Raw genomic sequence first — 22,661 nt, 5'->3', positions numbered from 1 at the left:
CACAAGGGGAACACAGCTGAACAAAGTAGACTGTTTCATGCCCACAAACAGACACTTTTGTAACAACAAGCCATTGTTAGATTGAGCTTTAATAACCAAAGTATGACTCAGTTACAGTGTATCATATCCACTATTTACATATATATTTAGCAAGAAATAACATTAATAAATTAACATATTTGACATTGAAGTGCATAATGTCCTCGTGAGCTTTGACTCTGCATGTCTCTTAGTCCGAAAATAGAGTTTTTTTAACTTCAGTTTGACTTCATCTGTAGTACAGAGCCATGAAAGGTGTGTGTGAGGGGTGAACACCGCCCGTCCTACAGGACACCCCCGACCCAGCCTGACTGCAGCCCAGGATTAGGCTCCGCTCCAGGGCAGGCCGTGTGCTGCCGGCCCCCTCCCCCCACACATCAACAGCCGTGTCCTGCTGTGCACCAGAAGTGGGCTTTTCTCCTGGTGCATACCCCCTGGAAGAGAACACCACCCGCCGCATGTTCACCAGGCTTGGACCCCCTCCAGCACCACCTGCCGCCTCCTGAAGACTCTGGAAGAGGAAGAGCAGATCCACCCTCAGGTCCACCGTGTTGCCCCGAGACCACAAACTGTACCTGAAGGAGGCGAGAGACAACAAAGTTACAACCAGGCCTGACTTCCAGAGACAAACAGTCAGTGTGACTTTTAAAGGTCGTGGTGAGATGGTGAAAGAGGGCTGTGTATGAACAAAAAAACGACTATACAGTACAATCAAGTTTCCATTCAACATGTATATTATTTTAGGAAAACTATCATAGTATAAATAGCAGACCACTATGCGTAAATCTCAGTAAGGTTTAATTTATATGCAATCAAAAGTCTAGGATTTTCATAGATGAATTATAGATCCTCCAACCTCTTAGGAATATCTTAAGAGGGCATACAAAGGATCCACTCTTCTTTGCATGTTGGTTTGTTTTGAGTCTGCAGTGTTTGGAAATCGTCATAGTATCACAGAACATAATATCACTCCACAAGTTCTATATTTTCTTAGACCTCTGGATCATGTTTACCTTGTATTAAGGCCTCGCTTTGCCAATGATGGAAGCACAGGATGGATGTCCAGGTGTTGTGGGTTGGATAGTTGGAGGTGAAGCTCGGCTCTGATGACCGACAACGATAAAATCTCCCTGGTGAAGAAAAACTCCACATTTGTGCCTGAGGAGCAGGAGAGGGAGTCAGTCACAGAGAAGTTTAAGAGTATTTCATGTCACAGAGCAGCACATACACTCATGTCAGGCTCCATTTTAATAAATCCCAGGGATCAGAGTGAGATTTACACCACAGAGGTGATGTTTTCACTCCTAACACCATGTTAATCTGTCAGCAGGATGTCTCCACACCTCTCTGAGAGGACATTAAGCCAGCTAAGACTCATTTGAATGTAGATAACATCGTCTTCTATACAGATGCATTCATGGAGCCATTAATGTCCTTCGAGCTGCTTTTCAAGCACATCCGCTTTCACTTCTGCAATGGTGACATTCCCACAGTGTCACTCTTTGAACACAACATATGAATTATATGCCAGTTTGATGTTGCAACTTGTCCCCTGCTGACCCTCTCAATGCTGCATGTTAACACAAGGTGTAGAGAGAATTTAGTGAATTTGAAGACAAATGTCAATACTTTTATTGAGCAAAGATATTGAGAATATCTTCAGCCCAAATCTGATGAGCATGTGTCAATACGACAATACTCAACAAATAGAATCAACAAGTAAAGTTTTTGCAGTTGAAGAACGTTTCACCACTGGTTGCCTTTATGGCCCTCTTGATGGTGAGTGTCTACGGGCCTATAGTTTAATCCTGAATGCACCATTTCCCACCATATTTGTAATAATTAATTGACTAACCATTTGTGGAAGTAAAACACATGAAAACCAACCTGATCTCTACTTTTTCTTATCGAGCTCTGCAGCAAAGCAGGACCAACACTTTCAGTTCTAAAGTAGGCTTTGACAAGACATGCGTTTGAGCTGGATCTACTTTGTCTTACCTCCTCTCAGGCGACCTTGAATTCCTTTTACGCTCCTGCAGTCCCGTCCTTCTTGACAGCAGTGATAAACCGAACGCACAAAGCTGAAAAGGGATTTTCCTGGGAAAACCAGGCCATGGGATGCTCCAGGGGTTAAGGGTAGAGCACGGAGCTGCAACAGTGTGGCATTATCCTCGGGAGCTGGCTGTGTGTTTTCCAGCCAAGGGGCCGCCCGCTCCGCGCACCGCTCCCGGTACGTCTCCGCCACCCCGCGCCTCCACCGCCTCAACACTTCTGCGCGTAAAGTTGTTCCGGATTCATCTGCAGTTTTATGAAATTCCAGCGTGTCTACTGGGCGGCTAAATACTCCAAAGAAACGTATCACCCCCGATAGAAGAAATAGAGAAATCCAAATGCATCGCGAGGAGGCCATGGCGATTTCTAAATCCGGCCCTTTGGATCTTCACTGATGGATAGCAGGCAGCTTTTCTGTTGTGCCAACTCTCCCTCTCTCTGCTTGCTATATACCCCACTGACAATGGGGACATCTTTCCACTTAGAATTTGAATCCTTGCCCACCTCATAGACCCTGCCCCTCTTTTTGTTCGAGCCCTTAACCACCCATTTGCCCCCCACTGCTTTCTTTCAATGCGCCTGCATAATGAGGCGCCCCTGAGAGCACCGACCCCAACCATTCAAATTCAGCTACTTAGCTAATTACTCTAATGACTCCATATCTGGAACATCAACAACGATCTTATTTATAACACATACAGCGCAGAATGATTTGGTAAAACCGTGAATAATAACATTTTATGAGCATGTGTTTGGCTTTTTTAAATAGCCGTGCGCACGTCCTTCTGCGGGCGAGTTGTTACCATTTTGAAAAAAAGGCATTAAGCCTGAAGTGGGAAACAATGGGGGTCGGACTGAAGGTTCACATGCAGGCCGCTGATGGCCCTAATCGCACCGTGTAGCCCCTGTGGTTTCAAACAAGCATTTACAAAAGTAGCTCACAAGACTCAACACTGAGAGGATCATGTATTCATTTAATTTCCACTAATAATGCACTACAGTATATCACAGGGTAAGTCTTCTGGGCAAACTTAAGAAAACAGACATATCTGTACAGACACAGTAAATATAATAGCTCAATAGTTAAATAACACGTTTTTAATGGTACCAAGATTTGGTTTTGAAATAAATAGATATTTTATACAAACTTTTTTTAGATCATTTAATAAATTGTGCACTAAAACAACACAGTTTTGCAGTGTGTGCAGCAAGGAATGATGCATGATTAAATTGAATTAAGATGTCTAAATTGCATACTGATTAAATAAATAAAGTTTAGAGAAACTATTACTTACTTTATTGATGATTTGACTGAACGGAAACTATTTGTAGAGTAAAAACGCTGCATAATAATGTGTGCAAAGTGTAAACAGGTGCTTATTAATAAAGCAATTGTGCACTTCTAGAAAGGTAACATTTAAGACATACAGAAATAATATTTGGCAAAGAAACACAGAAACAACTGAAACTATGAATAAAACCTCATTGTAAACACATATTTCTCTACATTACCTCTACCAAACATCCTCTCTGTGATTAATAGCTACACAAATAAAAAAGTTCTGCTATGAATGTAAAAGTTTCATACATCTATCATTATACAATCTTCTGTGGGAACAATTGAACCACAGCAGCAAGGAAGCAGAGTAAACTTTAACTGAAATATTCTCCCTGCTTCTTCAGGTTACTCACAGGGCAGCTCTCCACATGTTGACAGACCACAGCTCCTCAGAGCAGGTTAACCCCGTGTTTCAGCAGTCTGTGGCGGGCCTTGCCGGGCAGAGAGAAAGCACTGTCCTGGTGGTTAGGGATGCCGGAGTTCCTCAGCGATCCCCCGTGCTGCTGGAAGTAAGTTTCCTGAGCCACGCTGCGGGTCCCATACACAGCAGCTCCTGCACTCCTGCGGTGAGAATGTCACATTTACATTTCAAGCATGTAGGATGAGGACATGCAACACAAAGAGCAAAGCGACATAATAAAGACCTTAAACAAAGAACTTTTGGAGTGTGATGTAAAATACTTTTACAGGGGAAAACTTCTCATTCATCATTGTAACACTGCTGAGTACCCTATCTACCATTTGTTCCGTTCTGTTTCGTACTCAAACAGAAACACATTTCAATTTGGATCGTGTTAATGTACTTTAAAATATTTAAATTGTATTTGAACTAGAGCTGCAATGATGATGATCCAAAAATTGCAGAAATATTGTTTTAAGCCCCTCAAATATGGAGATGTTCTACTTTTCTCTGTTATATATAATTTGAAAAGATGGAATGGATATCTTTCCATATTTTTGTGTTCTTTTATAGACTCATCCATTAAATTAGAGAATAATCGGGAGCTGTAATTTGGACTTGATTTGACAGCAAAAATATTAAGTGTCTGATTCATCAAATATATATGTATCAGAATCATATTGCAGTTTCTATTGGCCCAAACATGATTAGTAGTAACGGACACTCTATTTGTTTTGCATATCTGTAGACTTATTTTAAAGATACAACATAATTGCTTTGAGATAAACTGACCTAGTGGAAGATCATGTAGGGATTGTTGTAATGTGATGAAAGACAAGATGAACTGACAGATCCAACCCCCCACCCCCGACTTCTACTTGAGGTCTCATGAAAAGTACAAGAACCCCCCCACCCCCCACCAAACCACCACCATCACATCAGTGCCGTACTGACCTGATAATAGCCTCCTGCAGAGTTTCAGTGTTACAGAAATGCGAGTGAAGGAGTGATGTGGCCCTCACAAAGGGCCGCTCCGGGGCTCCCCCCGGTCGACCAGACAGGTTGGCTGCAGACACACACACAACAACACACTCAGTACCACATTAACCTGGACAGGCTGCACAAAGGAATCGCAGTCTGACTAATCAGCCGTTAGATCATGCAAAGACAAATATAAACTACCAAACCCCCCTTTAGTCCCCAGGTAGAGATGGGGCAGAAGATACTTACTACTTACTGTAGAAGAAAAGACAACATACTCTGATTGCAAATAATAGCAGAGTGAATACAAAACTATACAAAGAAGAGTAAAGAGAGGAAATAGGTCAAAGTATTATAAGAGCCTTACATGTCAGTGTGCTCTGAATGCAGTCAAAATGGGCAAAGATGTAGGGTCCTGGAGCGCCCGGGACCCCAGGGGAGACACTCCTCAAATGAGCCTCCAGTCCATTGAGTGACGCCAGGCTGCTATGATACTGGATACAAGCCAGAAAGGAGGAGTCGGTTGTTAGCATCACTAAGCTCACAAACTGAAAGCTCACCTATTATGCAAAATCCTCTTTTTCATGACTTTTATACATACACATGTGTCCCCTCTGTGTAAAGAGACTCTGAACGTTTCAGGAACAAAGAACCCCTCTATTTTTGTCCTGATCCATTTATATAAAAACCTGTCTGAAAATTAATTGATCAGACTTTGGCCACTTTGAGATGTCAAAATGTTTTTTTGGGTTGTGTAACCATTAGCCAATAACCAACCAAGGTAACCCCTTCCCCACCTTATCACCTGAATCACCTCCTAGAGCACCATTATGCTTTTTCTAACCAAATATCTCGCAGAGGGGCGTGGGGAGGGGACCTTATTTTCATCTAAAGTAACAGACACTTTTAAAACAGGGCTGAAACAGAGGGGTTTATGGGATTCTACAATGGGTGATCTGTTTGGTATTTGGAGCCAAACACTTCAGAGACATGTTTTGTATATATCTGAGAACTATAATATATTGATATAATAGGGGAGCTTTAAAGTAATTAATATGAGAGTTGCTTTTTTTTCATTTCTTACCACTTCCTCCATAGAAGCTTTGTCGCTTAAGAAGTGCGGCTCCACCAACAGAGCCAGCACCAGCCCTTTGACCCTGTGCAGGTACAGCGTCATGGGGATCAGTGGACTCTCCCCTGGGTGCTCGAAAGCATCGGAGCGAGGAGGATCTGGCCTCTCTACCTCGTGGCCCTGAACTCTCCCACAGCCACGTCCGCTGACCTCTTCAGAAACCTTGTTGTCATGTGACTCCTCAGCTACTCTGAAGTTAAACTCTTCCCCACAAGCTCCATCGACTCCACCTCCATTTAGATGGGAGTTTTCTCCAAACGCTGAGCTGTCTCCACCGTTATCTATCTGACTGCCTCCCTCTCCGTTGCTGTGAAAGCTGTGATAGTACGACTCTTCCAGCGACTCCTCCACAGGGGAGTGTTTCCCGTTTGAGAAAGGAGGCTCGAGAGGCTGCGGAGGGGGAGGATCGGGGGTGCTTTGTGATGGATCTGAGCTAAACACAGAGCTTGCTGACAGGTGAGGGCTGAGGAGCTTCTGGGGAGACTGGGAGGATCCTGGATCAGACGGCTCTGACTCTGTGGAGGAGGGAGTGTCGGATAACGTTCTTGACAGGCGGGTCTTCTTTAGGGGGGTGTTTTTGTGTGGAGTAGAGTGGGAACTGGTGGGTAGAAAACAGTTTGAGACACTCAGAATTTGCTGGAAATATAACACATTTTAGAGAGCTGGTGTAAGGGTGTTTTCACAGTACATTTGGATAGTCCAAATGAGTAGATTTTGGTTTGTCTTTGTGTGGGTAACACATTAAAGTAGACAGAATTACACACGTACAAAGGAACAGAGACAAAAAGCAACACACAGAAGCCTTTATCATCGGTCAGATGTTAAGTGTTGGAAAACTAATTTGGGTGCAAGTGTCCAAATTCACAGAGATCCCAGACAGCCCAGAGTTCGATTAAAAGAGGATTTAATGTTTAAATTAGGACACATACTTTATGTTATTCAAACTGAATCTCAGAGCAGACACTACCTGAAATCTTTGTCGACGGGGGTGGACTGCAGGTACTGAAGTTCAGACGGGGTCAGGAACACAGTGGTGGAGCTGACAGCGCTGCCAAATGAGCTGCTCTGTCCATTGGGTCTCTGAGACTGAAACCAAATCAAAACATAATATATATATTTTTAAATAAATGGCCACTTCTTAGGGGATTATTTTTCTATTTCAAGTGTTTTAAAGCCTTGATGAGAAAAGCTTAAGACTGTCCTACCTTTGTGTATGTCCCACTCTCATGAACCATCACCTTCATTGTGAGTTGGGGAGACATCTGCGTGCTTACAACTCTGTGGAGAAAAGTCAGATTTCAGGAACAAAAAATTACATATAAACAATTCGACTGACAGCTGGCAACAGTGGAAGTGTCAGCTCACCTTCCTCTGAAAAGAATACAGCCTGCTAACACCAGAGGGCAGCGCTGACAGGCCTGAAGAATGAGGGCAGCTTTGAGCAGCAGAAGGGGGTCAACCTGGGGATAAGAATGAAAAATGTAAGCATGCATGTCTTGTAAAAGCACAAAAACTGAAAGGTGACAAATATATTGTTTATAAGATAATAACTTTAACACTTAGTGAATGTGTTACTTACAAAATGAGCAAATGTTTACATTGTTTCAACCTTTCAATTTCGCATAGGGCTCAGAATATCCCGGATTTACTGGCATTTGGTTTCTAGCTTGTGAATGAATGTGCAAAAAAAAACATTGCTAAGACACACTGAAGAGACCACAGGACATTGTGACATTCACATCCTGTTTGAGGTTAGCTTTATGCAGGAGGAGCTTGTGATACACTACTGCAGGTTACATTTAGAATGGTGTGCGTACATTAGTTGAGTCGATGGTCTTCAAGCAGCTGAAGATGTGCTGAAGCTCTGAGGATCCTGACTGCAGGTGGGACAGATACTGAGCCCAGCGAGACGCCAGGGTCTCCTGACTGTTCAGCTGCAGCGCAAAACAGAGTTTCAATTACAAAAAGCATCTTTGAATATACACACATTTAAAAATAATTCTAACTAAAATGAAAAAGCAAATAAATAAATGAAAAGTACCTGCTAGTTGAGAATGAATAATAACCTTGTTTCCTGAGTTATGTCACTTTTCGACAATTTTAACAGATGCTCTATTGTGCAAAGAATTCTGTCTTTTCGTGCATGTATATTTAGCTTCTTATATTTTATATTATTTTACCTAATATCTCCACTTGTATTTCTTATCTATTGTAAGCATATAGCACAAATGTATTTATATTAGAATAAAATCCTTATTTGTGTTGGTCTACAACTAGATGCAAGTCTTTCTTTAAAAAACAAACAAAACATCTCTGTGCCACAAACCTGGCTAAACAACTAAACAAGACTTCTATAATATAAGACTACTAGACAACTGAAAAGTGCACCTGGTAGCTGTGTCTGACGGAGCCGTTGTAGAAACAGAAAAGGTTTATGAGCTGATCTAGGAGCTCACAGACACTGGCGGTGGGGACTTCCACTGAGCAACCCAGAGCCTGCAAAACACACAAAAAATGTGCCTAAAATTAAAATCAAAGACTCAAAAGTGAGAAACATCTTGAAAATGTCCAGGATTGTGCTCACTCACCCAAAAGAAATCCTCTTCCATGCGGATGGCAAACCTGTTGCGGTGCAGGTTCAGGATCCGCACAGGAGAGGACGAGAGTTCAGAGACACAGCGACCCGCGCCCGCCAGCTGACCACAGAGCAGCTCCTGCCGATCTAAAGGGGTCTGACAGAAACACACACAGGAATCAACCCCCAAAACAGGGTCTTCAAAAACAAACATTATCATACTCAACAGTACAACCACAAATCAAAAGAGGACAAACCTCTTCAGGGTAGAAGTAGCAGATTCCCTCTCTTGTTTGGTCGCTCTCTCCTCTGACTTTGGATCCATCATAGAGGAAGAAATAATTACACCTTCGGAAAAAATACAGAAATAAAAGAGATCTTCAGTGAATGACTAGAGAGCAAACCGTGTGTCCAAGGTTTCCCTGGACACACTTTATACTAGAGAATAAATGAATGAAATCCCTTTAATTGATAAGGTTATTAACAAGCAGCTTTAGTGATGCTCATGCTTCAAATATTATGGCTAATGATTTTTATATTATTATTTCTCAGTTTTTTTTATTGCGAGTTGCATGGCAGAAGGAGAATGTGCAAGAACTGATTGTCTATTAAAAAAATAAATGGGAGGAATTGTTGTTTTTAATTGAACAAATAAACCATTAAGTTGAACACAAATGCATTTAACACATCAGTCTATGGGTTGGATGTAACTATCTACAGACACAGAGGGGACTGTTACTGGACCATTCTGCAGATTTTGGTCAATAGAGCATCAAAAGTCAAATCAGAATCAAAGTTATAAATACATTTATTCTCATCCCCCAGATGGGGTAATTTGATGTTGTAATATTGTCTCCAATTTAGAATAAAATAAAACAAAAATATTGTACATAAACATGGAGAGGTTAAGCAAAATGTGAACACTGTAAAACTGTTTAATACCAAATATGAAAAACAGGATTTTAACAGTGGTGGAAAAAGTACTACTCTGGTCCTTTGCTTGGGTAAAAGTAGAATTACTATGGTCTTGAAATACTCCACTAAAGTCTTATTTAAGTGTTGATTAGGCCTACATTTCTCATCTAGAATCCAAAGCTGAAAAGTAGAATACATGTTATGGAGTAAATTTACATGAATAACCTCTGAATTCTAGTGGGGTATAAGTACAAAGTAGCAACAGTAAATACTCAAGTAAAGTACAAGTCCTTTAAAATGGTAAAGTACTTGAGTAAATGTACTTCGTTACTTTCCACCACTGCGTATTGCACAGTTACCTTCTTGAGTCTGGCAGCACGAGCTCAGCCATCACCGACACGAAGCCCAGAGAAAGATAAATATTCCTTAGTCTTCAGTCATCTTGTATCCATGTATTTCCAACCCGACAGCCTGGAGATGAAAACGGAAAAAATAAGTGAATACTTCAGCTGCGAGTCCGAGAGAGATGTTTACTAATCCTCCAAAGTTACTAAAAACATCTGTTACAAGTCGTACAGGCGCCGGAGGAAAATGTACACAATGGGATGGTGGATAAATATTTTTTCTTCCACTGTTTATGTTGTATTCGCCACGAAAATTAGCCACTTTGACAGAATAGTGCTGCCAATTGAGGAATGCGGGTCAGTCACGTAGTGGAAGTCATGTGAAAGTATGGCGAGCTTCAAGGGACAAACAAGTGCGCCATTTAGAATCGACAGAACATTCAACGAGCCGTACATTGTGGTACAAGAAATACAACTTACTTTTTAACTTGATTTTAATATTCTGTATCGGCAGCATTTACACAAGTTAAAATATTTGTTATTTAAAGTATATATCATTATTTATGAATTACATTATGTCTACTCGTAGCTAATGTGTATTTACTTTTAGGCATATTAATTGTAAAACGTGTATTAGCCCTTTTTATGATGAGATTATGCTTTCTATGTCAAATCTTGTAGCCAGGCGATCCTTGGCCCTCATTAACAAACAATATTTTTCAGTCAAATGTAGGCTAACTGAAGTAGGTATATGCAATTGTATTCATAAAATGTTTGAACTTTTCTTAAATATGCTTACAATTCGAGTCTCATAAAAGGGGCTTTGCCTTGAGCGAGTGTAAAATGTGGCCCATTTTATTGCATTTATGTATGGTATATCATATTAAATGCAATGTCTTCATTATGACACCAACCATAACAAAAATGAACTATTTGTAAGCTCTATTTTCCATCCTACAGCATGTGCTCAAGTTGAAGTTTGTATTTACTTTTTCAGTTGGACCTTGAACACATATTTAAAGGAAACTGGAAATGATTTTATAAACTACAGGGGGCTTTGTCAGAACAATGACACTTTTATTCACAGTAAGATTAAGGTTTTTTCAAAGAATAATAAGAAAACAAATAACTTAAAATGGGATAAACGGTATGTGTAATTGCTCTGAACAACCATGTAATGCGACCTGCATATTTTAAATACACATGAACCAGTAATCCTGCTTCACATGGTCAGTAGAATACATTGATCTTTACCATGGGCCGAGCTCTAGAAATATGAATCCTGTTTTCAGAGCTCGATAGAGGATGTCTTCAGATGTTGAGCGTGCACGCGCAGCTCAGTCAGACAATTACTGCATTTAAGTCAAAGTTGAGTGAGCTGCTCTCGAGAGGAATCTGCAGATATGCAGCAACTAAGTCGGGTCAGATTCGTACCCTAAATCGACTTTTAAATTGTTGCAGGGTAAATGGTGTTCTTAAAGTGTCGCTAAGCACTCCGCCATCTTGAAAATTGCGCTAACATCCGTGAAGTCTCGGAGAGAACGTGCACAGGATTTCAAGAGGAAGTAAAATAAAACAGTGCGACCGGGCAGCCTTTCAGCCTCTTGTTTTTGTAGCTGGGCCCACTCTTTAACTACAGACTTATAACAAAACTGCAAAAAAAGTTAACTTAACTATGTAACATTAAAGACAAGCAACAGACTTATCCGACCAAAATAACATTAATAAGTGCAAGGCTGCCCAACATTCAACATTGTCTCCCTAACCATTTCCTGGATAGCGAAAATAAATTGTTACTTATAGATTAGAGTCCCACGATTTAATGAGGTTCCACTGAAGCTCTCTAATGTTGACCAGTCAAATACATCATTAAATCCCACAGGAAATGTGTATGAAAGGTAATGAACATTTTGTCTTGAGTTAATGTAATGTGTTGTTATGTTAAATGTGTGTTCCCTTGTTTATTGTCCCCAATATTTTTCTGTTGATGTTGCAAATGAAGTTGAAAAAAAATGTCAGAAGACTTGATTAGACAATAAATCATATAGCAAACATCAAATAATACAATTGGCAGTGTTCAGTAACAGTGCATTCAGACAAAGGCAATTTATTACTTTCTCCGACCTGAAATATTGTTTTTACATATAATAATAGTAAGAAGAAAAAAAAGACCATGGTCACATAAGCTGCTTATCAAGTAATAACATTTCTTTCTCTATTTTCCTCATCTTCAGTGCTCTGTATGCCATCTGATGGTCCCGGTTATCCATCTCCTTCTTTAGGTAGTTGCAGTAAAGCGCCCGTATGTCTTCTGTATGCCTCTGAAAGCAAAAGGAAACAACACATGAGCTCATATTGGTTTTGGTTTTCTCTAACTGTTATCGTACCAAAGCCCAGTATTGACACTTAACTCACCGCTTCTCTTCTGCCACCGGTTGTAGCACATGCTGAATTAGCCTTCTCCTGGAAGCTGCTATTATGCAAAACCTATAAGAAAAACATTAAATCAATTACTCAAGTCCTGTAGTTGTACTAAACTTGAGCCTAATCTTGTCGTGCCACCTTCTTCTTTTCCTCCGCTATATTTAAGAGGTAGCTACATTTTGTACTTTTTGCTCCACTGCCTTTGTCTGAAAGCCTTAACAAATTAAGATATTTGCAATTGAAGAGTATGTTAAAGAAAGCACATTGTTGCACAAAAACATTTCATGGTTGCAAGATCTCAAATGTGGGCTGTGGGAAGTTATCCATAGTAATATTAATCCTTATTAACAGTTCTGTAAAACATGGTTAACATGCTTCACCTCAACAAACAGTAAAATCCTGCTTTTATACTAAGGTATAAGTAATGATAATCTTAAGAAGACAGTTTTTTATGCTTTGATTTTCTTTAAGCACATTAAATTGGTTTTACTTACAAGCTTTATCTTCAGTAACATCTTCAGTGTGTAGATCTTTAACTTGTGGTATAAGTGGTTTTACTCAAAGTTGGTATCTGAACAGTTCTTTCACTAATGTGATGTCAACATGTTTAGAAGTACTTACCCCTTCAAACTGAGAGTCACTGACGTCGGTCTCGTCACTGCTCACACTCTCTGGTTCTGTCTTAGTTATCGGCAGGAGGAGGACGGGATGGCCTGAGACTACAGGGGTGGGGCACAATATCGAGTTAGATAATAGAAAATACTTCACCAAGTTTTAATCAGACATGAAATACACCTACCACTGATAAAAGAGCTTTCAGACCCCGTCAGTGGCTCAATAAAGGCACCCCCAGGAAGGACCTCCACTCTCAGCCGGCCGTCTTTGTGCTGCAGCACGTCCTCCTCTGCAGAGGTCAGCGACGGGGTCCCTGGTTCCCCCTGGTTTCTCAGCACCTCCACCTGTCTTCTTTTTGCTTCACAAGAACATTTTGAGAGGCAAAACTGTTGGTGGAAGAAGCACTAAGACCTTTACCTCCGATAAATTACTCGCTGTAGATATTCCTACTACAAGTAAAAAATACTACATTTAAAGCCATACTCATGTCAATATTATCAGCAAAATTTCCTTAAAATACTAGTACAATTTTTCCTCTGAGTGTTTTACTATAATATAAGATACTTCTGGGTTATTTGAGCTTTCTTGGACTTGCAATTGCATATAAATAAAAAAAATATATTTTTTATACTGTTGCATACATGTATTTATTTATTCTTATTATCATGTGTTTCTCTTTAATTGTTATTCACACTTATATTAATGCTGCATTAATGTGTATGTTGGATTTTACTGTAGATGTTTAGGGGTGTGCAAATGTGAACTTCTTTAGACACTATTGGTTAGTTAAATCTGCAGCAGCAATAAATCATATTCCATAAGGCAAACCATTGTAAATGAAGACTTGCAATAAAGTTACCTGTTTGCACGATATTCTTATGTTTGACTTTCACTTGCTGCCACGTTCTTTTGAAGCCACTGTCCGAAACCCTAAGAAGTCATGAAAAATAATAATAAGATTATATATTAATGGAAAGGTGAAGTATGAGTAATATTTCAAATTAAACTAATTCATTCAATTAATTTCAAATGATTTTAACTCATGTTAAGTAGGCTAAAATTACAAAAAAAGAGAAGAGAATGAAAATATATAGAGTGTATCAATCATTAAATTTAAAAACGACATTCTACATTTAATTATTAACCCATTTAGATAATTATGTCTTACGTGTTTATTTGATCAGCTATTCTCTGCCAGGATTCCTCTCTCTGTTTGGAGGCGGTGGTGGTGTTAGATTTGGCTGTCAATATTTCTCTCTCTTCTTCATACAACTTCAATATTAGTTCCTGCTCTTTGGAGCTGAAGAAATGTGCCCTCTCGTTTCTTCTCATCTGTAAATCTGAAAATAAAAACATATACACAAAGGAAGTGTGAAGATGCATTTATGAGAATAAAAAGAGTATTATTTATATATAGTTTGTGATGCTATGAGATGATCCTCACCTCTTTCTGTATTCATGGGTCTTGATTCGGTTTTCGATTGCTCTCCCCTATGAGGCTGAGCGGTTACGCGCAGTTATCCGAGATGTTTCAATGCTAGATTTAGTAATCAAAACGTAACCGTGTCTAACCCTACGGTGATTAAAAGCAACAAATCCGATGTTATTAGAGATGACGGTTCGTCACGGGACTCTTCACATTATTAAATAAGTGTCTAAGCGAAGGAAATGGAGAAACATTACCCGAGTTATGAAGCTGGATATCTGCGAGCTTTGTTAACCCAGGATTTTCTAATTCGGCTTAACGCGCGTTCACGTGAAAGAGGTGGAGTCTGTAAGAAAGATCCAGTAAGGTGAAACAGGGACATTTCGTTTAAATGCAATAAATGTATTACATTAAAAAAACACAAGGGGAATTCAAGGATTGCAGATGGAAAGTAGCGTTTAGCTATAATCTGGCATATAGCATCCCTTCTCTTTATGAGATTAATATATGTATATGCATGGTCCTTGTTCAATAAAAATATAGGCCTAAGGTCATTAAATTGTCGGTTGTGAAAATAATATATGGTTTAAATGTATTGGTTTTCCTTTATGATGTAGTACTTTATGTACAACGTAGTTTATGTATAAGTGAAATAATTATAAATAATGCCCTGAGTGGCACAATCCACAAATGTTATTCAACTGCTTTTGGGTTACCTAAATTGCACATTTGTACAAAAGCTGATATACGATTCATTGTGTAATGTAAAGTAATTAAAACAAATCTAAAAGGGTGAGGATTATGGCACATCACTGTACTGCATTTACTTTTGAATAACGACCTGAAATCAGGTTTGGATCGACCTAGGATCTGAAGGGTCATTAAACAGTACATAAATAAAAAAGGTGTTTGGAAAGGGGAAAGTGATACGATAAAAAAACAATGGCTTCATTAAAACTGAAGTAGCTGACCAGATTCCACACATTATTTATACCTTTTAAATTATTACTGTAGAAAAATAATGTGTTTTTTAAAAAAAAAAGAGCAATTAGTTAATTAATTGATGGGACAGAAAAGTATTCAGCTATTTTGATAGCTGAATAATCAATATGGGGAATTTCTCATCAAAAGATGCAGCATTAGCCTCTCAAATATAGAGATTTACTGATGCGCATTTCTATCATGTTAAAGTAGATTTATTAGTTTGTTGTGCTGAAGAAACAAGAAATGTACCATCTTGGTCTTTGAGAAACTGGGATGGACATTATTCAGTATGTTCTGACACTATATAGACCAAAACATGAATCTACAATGTACAAAATAATCGTTAGTTGCAGCCCTTAACACAACATCAACAAAAACAAGACATAAGACAGGAATTGAGGTAATAGTTACTTTAATAATGTTCATTCAGTATCAGGCTGACATTTTGCTTAATGGTCCAGAGTAAAATTAAATGTTGGTTCAGGTGCCCCATGTTGAGAGCACAGCGGTAAACACAACAGAAGAAGAAGAGTAAACTGAGAGTGGAAGTGTGGTCCAGTAACGCTGAGGGAGGTCTGGTCCCCAGAGAGTCAGGAGGTCTGGAGGAGGGTTTACTATTCGTCGCCCTCATAGCCGCCAGGAAGGGCGTTCAACTCCCGATTGTGGAAAAGGGATTTGGAGCCATCTCCCCAGGGGAAACGCTGCAAGAAAACCAATTGAGATAATAAATCATATCCATACATCTGATGTATAGTGTATATAGCATATTTCTAATGTATTATCTACACTACTTCATTATCTCTTACCCCATGCAGTTCTATATATCCAACCATTTATTTACAGAGGCAGAAGAAGTAATCAGATTTTTATTAGTAAACGTAGCACTATTAAAATGCAAAAATAACCTGTTACAAGTAAAATTCTTGCTTTTAAAATCTTACTTAAGTAAAGCTACAAAATATTGGCATCAAAATAGACTTTAAGAACCAAAAGTAAAAGAACTTCAAGCACAATGGGTCATCCCAATTTAGTGCATTTCTTATTATAATTATTGATGCGTTAATGAGTTCATTGCAGCTGGTAAAAGATTGAGCTAATTTTATTTTTTACCTTTAATTTGAATGACTAATTCATATTTTACATTAGCTAATAATCTGACTATCAACTGAATAATGGAGAGAAAGAACAATATTGGCGTCTAAAACTACTAGTAGAGTAGAAGTATAAAGCGACATAATATGAAAAAGACTAGAGTTAATGTACTTCATTAAATTCCACCACTGTTTTATTTCTATACGTGAAAAATACAATTCACTGCTTTTATCTGGTTGGATTCTAAACTGCATATTGTTGTCTCTGTAATTTTACTCTGTGCAATGACAAATAACTAGACTCCAACATTTTTTTTTTTAAAGTAACATAGAGTCAGACCTTGGTGCGAATCCGAAGGTGGGAATAAGGGATGAACTCTGGCTTTTCATAATGCGCCGCATGGTGCTGCATTTTCAGGTACATGTTCAACATGCACACAGCAACACCCGGGAGTGCGACAAGATAAGTGAGGCGCTTCCATAACTTGGCTGGAAGACAAAAAGACAATAATAATTAGTTTGATCAAATATAGCAATTAGAAGTGCAAACATACTGAGATTGTTAAGAAATGAATGTGCTTTGGAAACAAGAAAAATGGAGGTTCAGTCAATTGTTTCTACACCCAACAAGTGTGACATTATGAAATGTTAAGACAACTTATTGTTGGCCAGGAAACCCCTAATGTGTGCTGTTTACCATAACTAAAATGTTGAATAAGTTATATTAATTAAAGTGTTGTTTGATGATCAAGTTAGTCAGGGGCAACATCTAAGCTATGAGAGCAGTTATGATAAAGACACCTGTTAACTTAGGTGACTAGTCTCTAACTAGCTGGGTATTATACACATGATACTTTTAACAGTACCGTTTATTTGAGTGTTTTAGTCTTCACACTAATAACAAAAATAATATAAAAACATAATATTAATATGTAAAAGTCATTATTGAACTTGTATTTCCATCAGGTCATTTCTTTTTTACTTTTCCCAATCTAGCTCAAATCCTCTGCACAAACTATTTAAACTTGACAATTCTTCAATCCCTTTCAATGGTTGTTAACTGTTTTGTATAACTTAATACAAGTTGGGGGAATAAAGATAACCTTAGATAGTTATGTATCTCCAATGACCTGACGTTTCACTGTTGTTGCTCTTGAGCTTCAGGCCGTAGCTTTACATTATCACTTCTCCACTTTTTAGCCTCCTAATTAGAGCAAAGTAAATAAACAAACATTAAATGTATGAGTTTAAAGGTTTTAAAGGAGGTGACAGGCTGAAATGACTACGTCTTCAGGTTGAAAATCTCATGTTTTTGGCATTTCCGCTCAAGGATGTTGTGCTAATGCTAATGCTAAAAGGGCAACGTTAGCTCAGCAAGGTCACTGTTAGTTGGCGTTAAAATACATGACATTATATAAAACCAGATAACTAAAATGAGGAGCTTCACTCACATGCATCATGGCCTTGTTCAGCGGTAGCAGAAAGCTGACGCCGGCTCTGGGTCAGAGAAGACTTGAGCAAAGCCTGAGACAAGCGTCCGAGAGCCATTTTCCTTTCAATGAGAAGCAGAGAGACCGGAAGGACTTTATAATGAGTGGTCACGTGGAGGCCGACAGCGCTGCTGGGTGACCACGTGGTGAGACTGGGAACTACAGAGACTCCGGATAAAAACTTCAAACTCCAGGTAACTGTTATTGTTCCTGTAGCAGTGAAGTTCTCAGATCATTTACTTATTTATTTTAGTAAAAGTACCAAAAGATTGTTGTAAAAATACTTAATTATTAGTAAAAAACCTGAATTCAAAATGTTTCTTTAGTAAGAGTAGAAAAGTATTATCAGCAATCATTGTGCAGAGAAATTGCCTATAGCCTATGTGTGACATTTCTCGATAGTATTGTTGCATCGCATAGCCTTTTACTGTTGAACACATTTTCTGATTGACTTAATTTATTGATTAATTTTTTATTATTCATTTTGTTAAATGTATCTAAAGCTGTTAAATAAATGTAATGGATTAAAAAATGTGTATATTTTCCTCTGGAATTTAGTGGTCGTAGAAGTATAAAGTAGCATTAAACGGAAAGAATCAAGTACAGTTCAATTATGTCCAAATAGTATTTAATACAATACTTGCACTTTGAACTGTCTGAAATGAATTGTTGCAGGAGCCTGAGATTTAGGATTTTCATTGCCAAAACAACGCTGTATTTATTGTGCATATGACAATAAAGACTTTGTGTCTTTGTATCAAGTGTAGCCTGAATCCGGAAGATTATTTGGGGTCAGGAACAAGGCAACACAATGAGAAGAGGAAGATGGGTTTTATTTTGCAGGTAGAGATTAAAGTGGAATAATGGTGACTTACTAGAATATTCAGTAATGCCTATTTCGCAAATGGTTATTCTTGATAATTTGCCTTTATTCATGATGTTTCAACCTCATTCTCTTTACGTTATTCTAAACATTTTATTGTTTACTGTATTGTTCACATTTTGACTTTATTTCATAGTTTACTTTATAGTTGATTTCCCCATATGCTTGGCCTTAATACGCATATTTATGAATGTAAATATAAGTAGAAATGTAATAGTCACTGTAGATAAAATAAATGTGTCACTTCACAAGAGGTACAAGGACAGATGTGAGGTAAACTGAATAGAGAGGGAACCTTACAAAGAATTCTTACACAATCTTCAACGAAACCTTGCATTATGTTTCTAGTATATACTTTAAACAAATGAAGCATGAAAATGTTGAAAAAATACATTGTCAATGATTCAAACATACAATGATACCAAGAAAGAAATTAATGTGTGCAGTGTGACAAAGTTGTTCCATCACCTAATTTCTCTTTCCCCCCTCCAAAAAAACTGTGTGCATTTTGGGTAAAAGACTCAGTATTATATGGAACAGAGCAAACTCTTACTTGTGTTTGATTTCATGGTCAGAGTCCAACAGTGAGATCCAGAGAGATTCTGTCTGATGGAGGTAAGCCATGAATCTTTACTTTGTTGTTTGTTTGTTTGTTTGTTTGTTTGTTTGTTCTTGAAATTACTTGCGATCATTCATTTCAAAATTCATACAAATCCATGACTATATTATGTGCATTAATGTACCAATAACACAAAGAATGAAATACTTAATATACAAATATCAATAAAGACAATACTTTTATATCATACATTACAATAACATACAAATAAATGTATCTGTATGTATTTGAGCACTTTTATTATACAGTATAAAGTAGAGAATTTTCTTTTATTTATTGAGCCGTTAATAGTTAACATGCGGCTTGAAAACAAACATGAAGTTTTAGGTGACCTCTTATTTTCGGAAAGTTTCAAACGACTACAGACTGAACATTTGTATTAACACTAACACATCAATAAACTTTGATTTGAACTTTGAAATGACAGCAACATAGGTAGAAATATCAGTTTTGTATTCACTTCATAAGAAGTATTTTTAATAAAGTATTTTCTGAGTTATTTAAGTAATGGAGTCTCAGTATCACCAGTTTGGATCGTCTGGTAACAGCCCTGTCCATGGAGAGACACAAATGACTGCACCAACGGGTAAAATGTGTAAATGTTTTTTTTTATTTGTATGAAATAAAGTCACAATCAACTGTTAAAACAAATGTGTTGGTAGGCATGAAGAGGATCCTGATGTGGGTCCTCTATGGAGTGCTGGTGCTGCTGCTGCTGATCCTGCTGTGGTCACTGGGATCAAATGTAACACCTCCAGCTGATTCATTATTCATGAAGCTAATTCACTCTCGTCTTATCATGTAACTATTTCTGTTTGTGTCTCAAAGTCTCCCGGCTAAACAAGGAAGTCACTGATGTCAAACTCAACCTCAAGAGGATCATCAATGGAGGAGCAGCTTTATCACCCAGTTCTGGTTAGGGGACGTTTTTCATTTCTGGATCAAATAAGTTACAATAATAGTGTAATGGTGATGAGTGGCAGTTACTGAGAAAAATATAAATAAATCACAGTTACAAATCAAAATGTTTCTCATTACAAATGGGTGTGGTAAACAGCTTAAATGCAGAATATAATGTCATGTTTGTCATGTAGTCCAACTTTAGTTTAAGTTCTATTGAGTACATTTTAATAAAGTGTATCAGTCATCAGTGTTAAGTGATGCTGTGAGGTTTGTACTGCTTTGTTTGAGTTTCTTTTTAGGACCTTTAATCTTAATTGCCCAGTTTAATTTATCATATTAAATGAATTACATTACTTTCATGAAGTAATTTAAATCGCTTATTACTTTACTTAATAACACCATTTGATATAAATCTGTAACCTATTACATTTAGAGAGTGACATATAATGATGTCAAATTGCTGCCCTTGATTTAACTTTGTATTTTTCGGTTTCCAAACAAAGGTGAAGCAACTGAGCAGGAGGTCTCTTTACCGACACTTTTCCCAGTTCAAGATAAACACTGCCTAAAATCAGATTTCAGTGTTGTTGTGGTTTAGAAATAAGACTTGTACTAATCTTCATGAAACCAGGAGCCTGCAGGGAGGGATGGGTTTCTTACGAGAGGAGCTGCTACCAACTCACTGACCTGGAGCAAAGCGGAGGACCAGTGTCGAGCACAGGAGGGACACCTGGTGGTTCTGAATACTGCGGAGGAACTGGTAAGGTTTATTTATTTCAAGTGGAGCTTTCTTTTGTTTTGCTGATGTATTCCTTCACTGAATGGTGGAAGAAGTACTCAGATTATTTTAATAAATGAAAGTATAAATACAAAGGTTTAAAAATACTCCATTACAAGTAAAACGCGTGGATGCAAAATGTTTCTTAAAGGGGCCCTGTTATGCTCATTTTCAGGTTCATATGTTTACATTACATGTTACTTGTTAAACGCTTTTATCCAAAGCGACTTACATACTCAATACGGTGGGCAATTCCCACTGGAGCAATTTGGGGTGATGTGTCTTGCCCAGGGACACAATGACATGCTGACTGCAGTGGGGTTTGAACCTGTGTTCCCCTGATCCGAGCACCTCCGCACTAGTCCACTGCTCCACACACCTCCATATTTGTATTTGGTGCCTCTACTGTGACATGTTTACTTTAATGATCAAAATGTCTTTATTTGGTTCTCATACTGCCTGCGCTGCAGCACCTATGTTCACCCTCTGTCTAAAACCAGAGCCAAGTCTGCTCTGATTGGTTAGCTGGCCGGTTCTGTTGTGATTGGTCAACCGCTTAGAGATGTCCTGCCCCTAAGCCTGTTGGAGTGTGTGTGAGACAAACTCCCTCTGGAGGGAACTTTGGGATTTCAGTCTTTGCAGATCATTTACATGCACCAAAACCAAAAACTATATAACAAACTACAGAGAAGGGAAAACCCTAAAAAGCATAAAAGTACTGCATCAGATCAGATAAGCATCTGTTTTAACATGTTGAAAGTGCAAGTGATAAGTATTTGTAGTGAAGTACAATACCTACCTCAGAAATGTAGTGGTGTAAAAGTATATATAGAATAGATTGGAAAGTATTTTAGAAAAGAAAGTATTACTTGAGTGATTGTCCTTTGTTACGTTCAACCAGCGACTGTTTGAATGTGCAAATGCAGGCTCTGATAGGGAGCACACAAAGACAGCAAAGGCCTCAATTAACCTTTTGGTGTTCTCTTTTTTTGTTTTTATAGGACTACATTTCAAAAGTTGTTGAAATTAGATACAATTATTGGATTGGACTTGTGGAGCGAGAGAACGAGGGACACTGGAGCTGGGTGGATGGAACGGACATCAACTCAACCCCAACGTAAGAGAAACGTGTAGCAACAATAAAAACTCAAAGTAAAATTGACCAAATGATGCACAACTTGATTTGACCGGGTCCACTTTTGCAAAATGACAGGAGGCGAGTACTTTTTTCAGGAACACAACTCATTTTGCATTGAATATCTTTATTTTCAAATAATAAATAACTGAATTACTAACTTAACTTGTGAACTAAATTATTTATATGGGTTTTAATTTAATGTCATTTAATGATAATCACTAGGCCTATATGACAGATAAAGCACATATTTAGATTTACTTAAAGGTCACCTATTATGCAAAATCCACTTTTTCATGTATTTTATACATAAACATGTGTCCCCATCTTTGAAAAGAGATTCAGAAAGTTTCAGGAAAAAAGATTCTCTCTCTTTTTGTCCTGATGATATAAAAACCTTTCTGAAAATGAGCTGATCAGATTTTGGCCACTTTATGATGTCATAATGTTTTTTGGCTTGTGTAACCATTAGCCAATCAGCAACCAAGGTATTGGTTACAGTGTTTGTATATGCACCATGCAGCCAATGCCTTTTA

At 38.2% G+C, this 22,661-nt stretch overlaps 4 protein-coding genes across 5 annotated transcripts; all 4 read right to left on the bottom strand.

Annotated features, from left to right (window-relative positions):
• Nucleotides 1-71: 71 nt before the first annotated feature.
• Nucleotides 72-2,982, bottom strand: LOC104950461 (uncharacterized). Its single transcript, XM_010776992.1, has 3 exons — nucleotides 2,038-2,982; nucleotides 1,053-1,197; nucleotides 72-614 (listed from the first exon to the last, which is right to left on the bottom strand). The coding sequence occupies exons 1-3, from the start codon at nucleotides 2,447-2,449 to the stop codon at nucleotides 269-271; spliced, it is 903 nt and encodes a 300-aa protein (XP_010775294.1). The 5' UTR covers nucleotides 2,450-2,982; the 3' UTR covers nucleotides 72-268.
• Nucleotides 2,983-3,051: 69 nt separating this feature from the next.
• hps4 (HPS4 biogenesis of lysosomal organelles complex 3 subunit 2) lies at nucleotides 3,052-10,147 on the bottom strand. 2 transcript variants are annotated; one of them, XM_010776994.1, is made up of 13 exons: nucleotides 10,010-10,147; nucleotides 9,793-9,904; nucleotides 8,776-8,866; nucleotides 8,532-8,675; nucleotides 8,332-8,439; nucleotides 7,761-7,877; nucleotides 7,309-7,403; nucleotides 7,149-7,221; nucleotides 6,911-7,029; nucleotides 5,896-6,541; nucleotides 5,179-5,305; nucleotides 4,785-4,896; nucleotides 3,052-3,991 (listed from the first exon to the last, which is right to left on the bottom strand). In XM_010776994.1, the coding sequence occupies exons 2-13, from the start codon at nucleotides 9,822-9,824 to the stop codon at nucleotides 3,820-3,822; spliced, it is 1,836 nt and encodes a 611-aa protein (XP_010775296.1). In that variant the 5' UTR covers nucleotides 9,825-9,904; nucleotides 10,010-10,147; the 3' UTR covers nucleotides 3,052-3,819. The 2 variants fall into 2 exon arrangements, with proteins under 2 accessions (XP_010775296.1, XP_010775295.1); XM_010776993.1 differs by having other exon boundaries at nucleotides 9,793-10,147.
• Nucleotides 10,148-10,919: 772 nt separating this feature from the next.
• Nucleotides 10,920-15,557, bottom strand: LOC104950460 (uncharacterized). Its single transcript, XM_010776991.1, has 7 exons — nucleotides 14,261-15,557; nucleotides 13,985-14,156; nucleotides 13,676-13,746; nucleotides 13,001-13,174; nucleotides 12,823-12,920; nucleotides 12,193-12,264; nucleotides 10,920-12,098 (listed from the first exon to the last, which is right to left on the bottom strand). Exons 1-7 carry the CDS (start codon nucleotides 14,274-14,276, stop codon nucleotides 11,955-11,957), a joined length of 747 nt encoding a protein of 248 aa, XP_010775293.1. The 5' UTR covers nucleotides 14,277-15,557; the 3' UTR covers nucleotides 10,920-11,954.
• Nucleotides 15,558-15,621: 64 nt separating this feature from the next.
• On the bottom strand, nucleotides 15,622-17,902 carry cox6a1 (cytochrome c oxidase subunit 6A1). Its single transcript, XM_010776990.1, is given in 3 exon segments — nucleotides 15,622-15,927; nucleotides 16,658-16,806; nucleotides 17,769-17,902. Coding segments are annotated over 3 exon segments (498 nt in total). The 5' UTR covers nucleotides 17,866-17,902; the 3' UTR covers nucleotides 15,622-15,675.
• Between the last annotated feature and the right edge of the window lie 4,759 nt (nucleotides 17,903-22,661).

Source organism: Notothenia coriiceps, unplaced genomic scaffold (assembly GCF_000735185.1).
Source record: "Notothenia coriiceps isolate Sejong01 unplaced genomic scaffold, NC01 NC01_scaffold00017584, whole genome shotgun sequence".
NCBI classification, from domain to species: Eukaryota; Metazoa; Chordata; class Actinopteri; order Perciformes; family Nototheniidae; genus Notothenia; species Notothenia coriiceps.
This window is presented reverse-complemented; position numbering and strand designations above follow the sequence as displayed.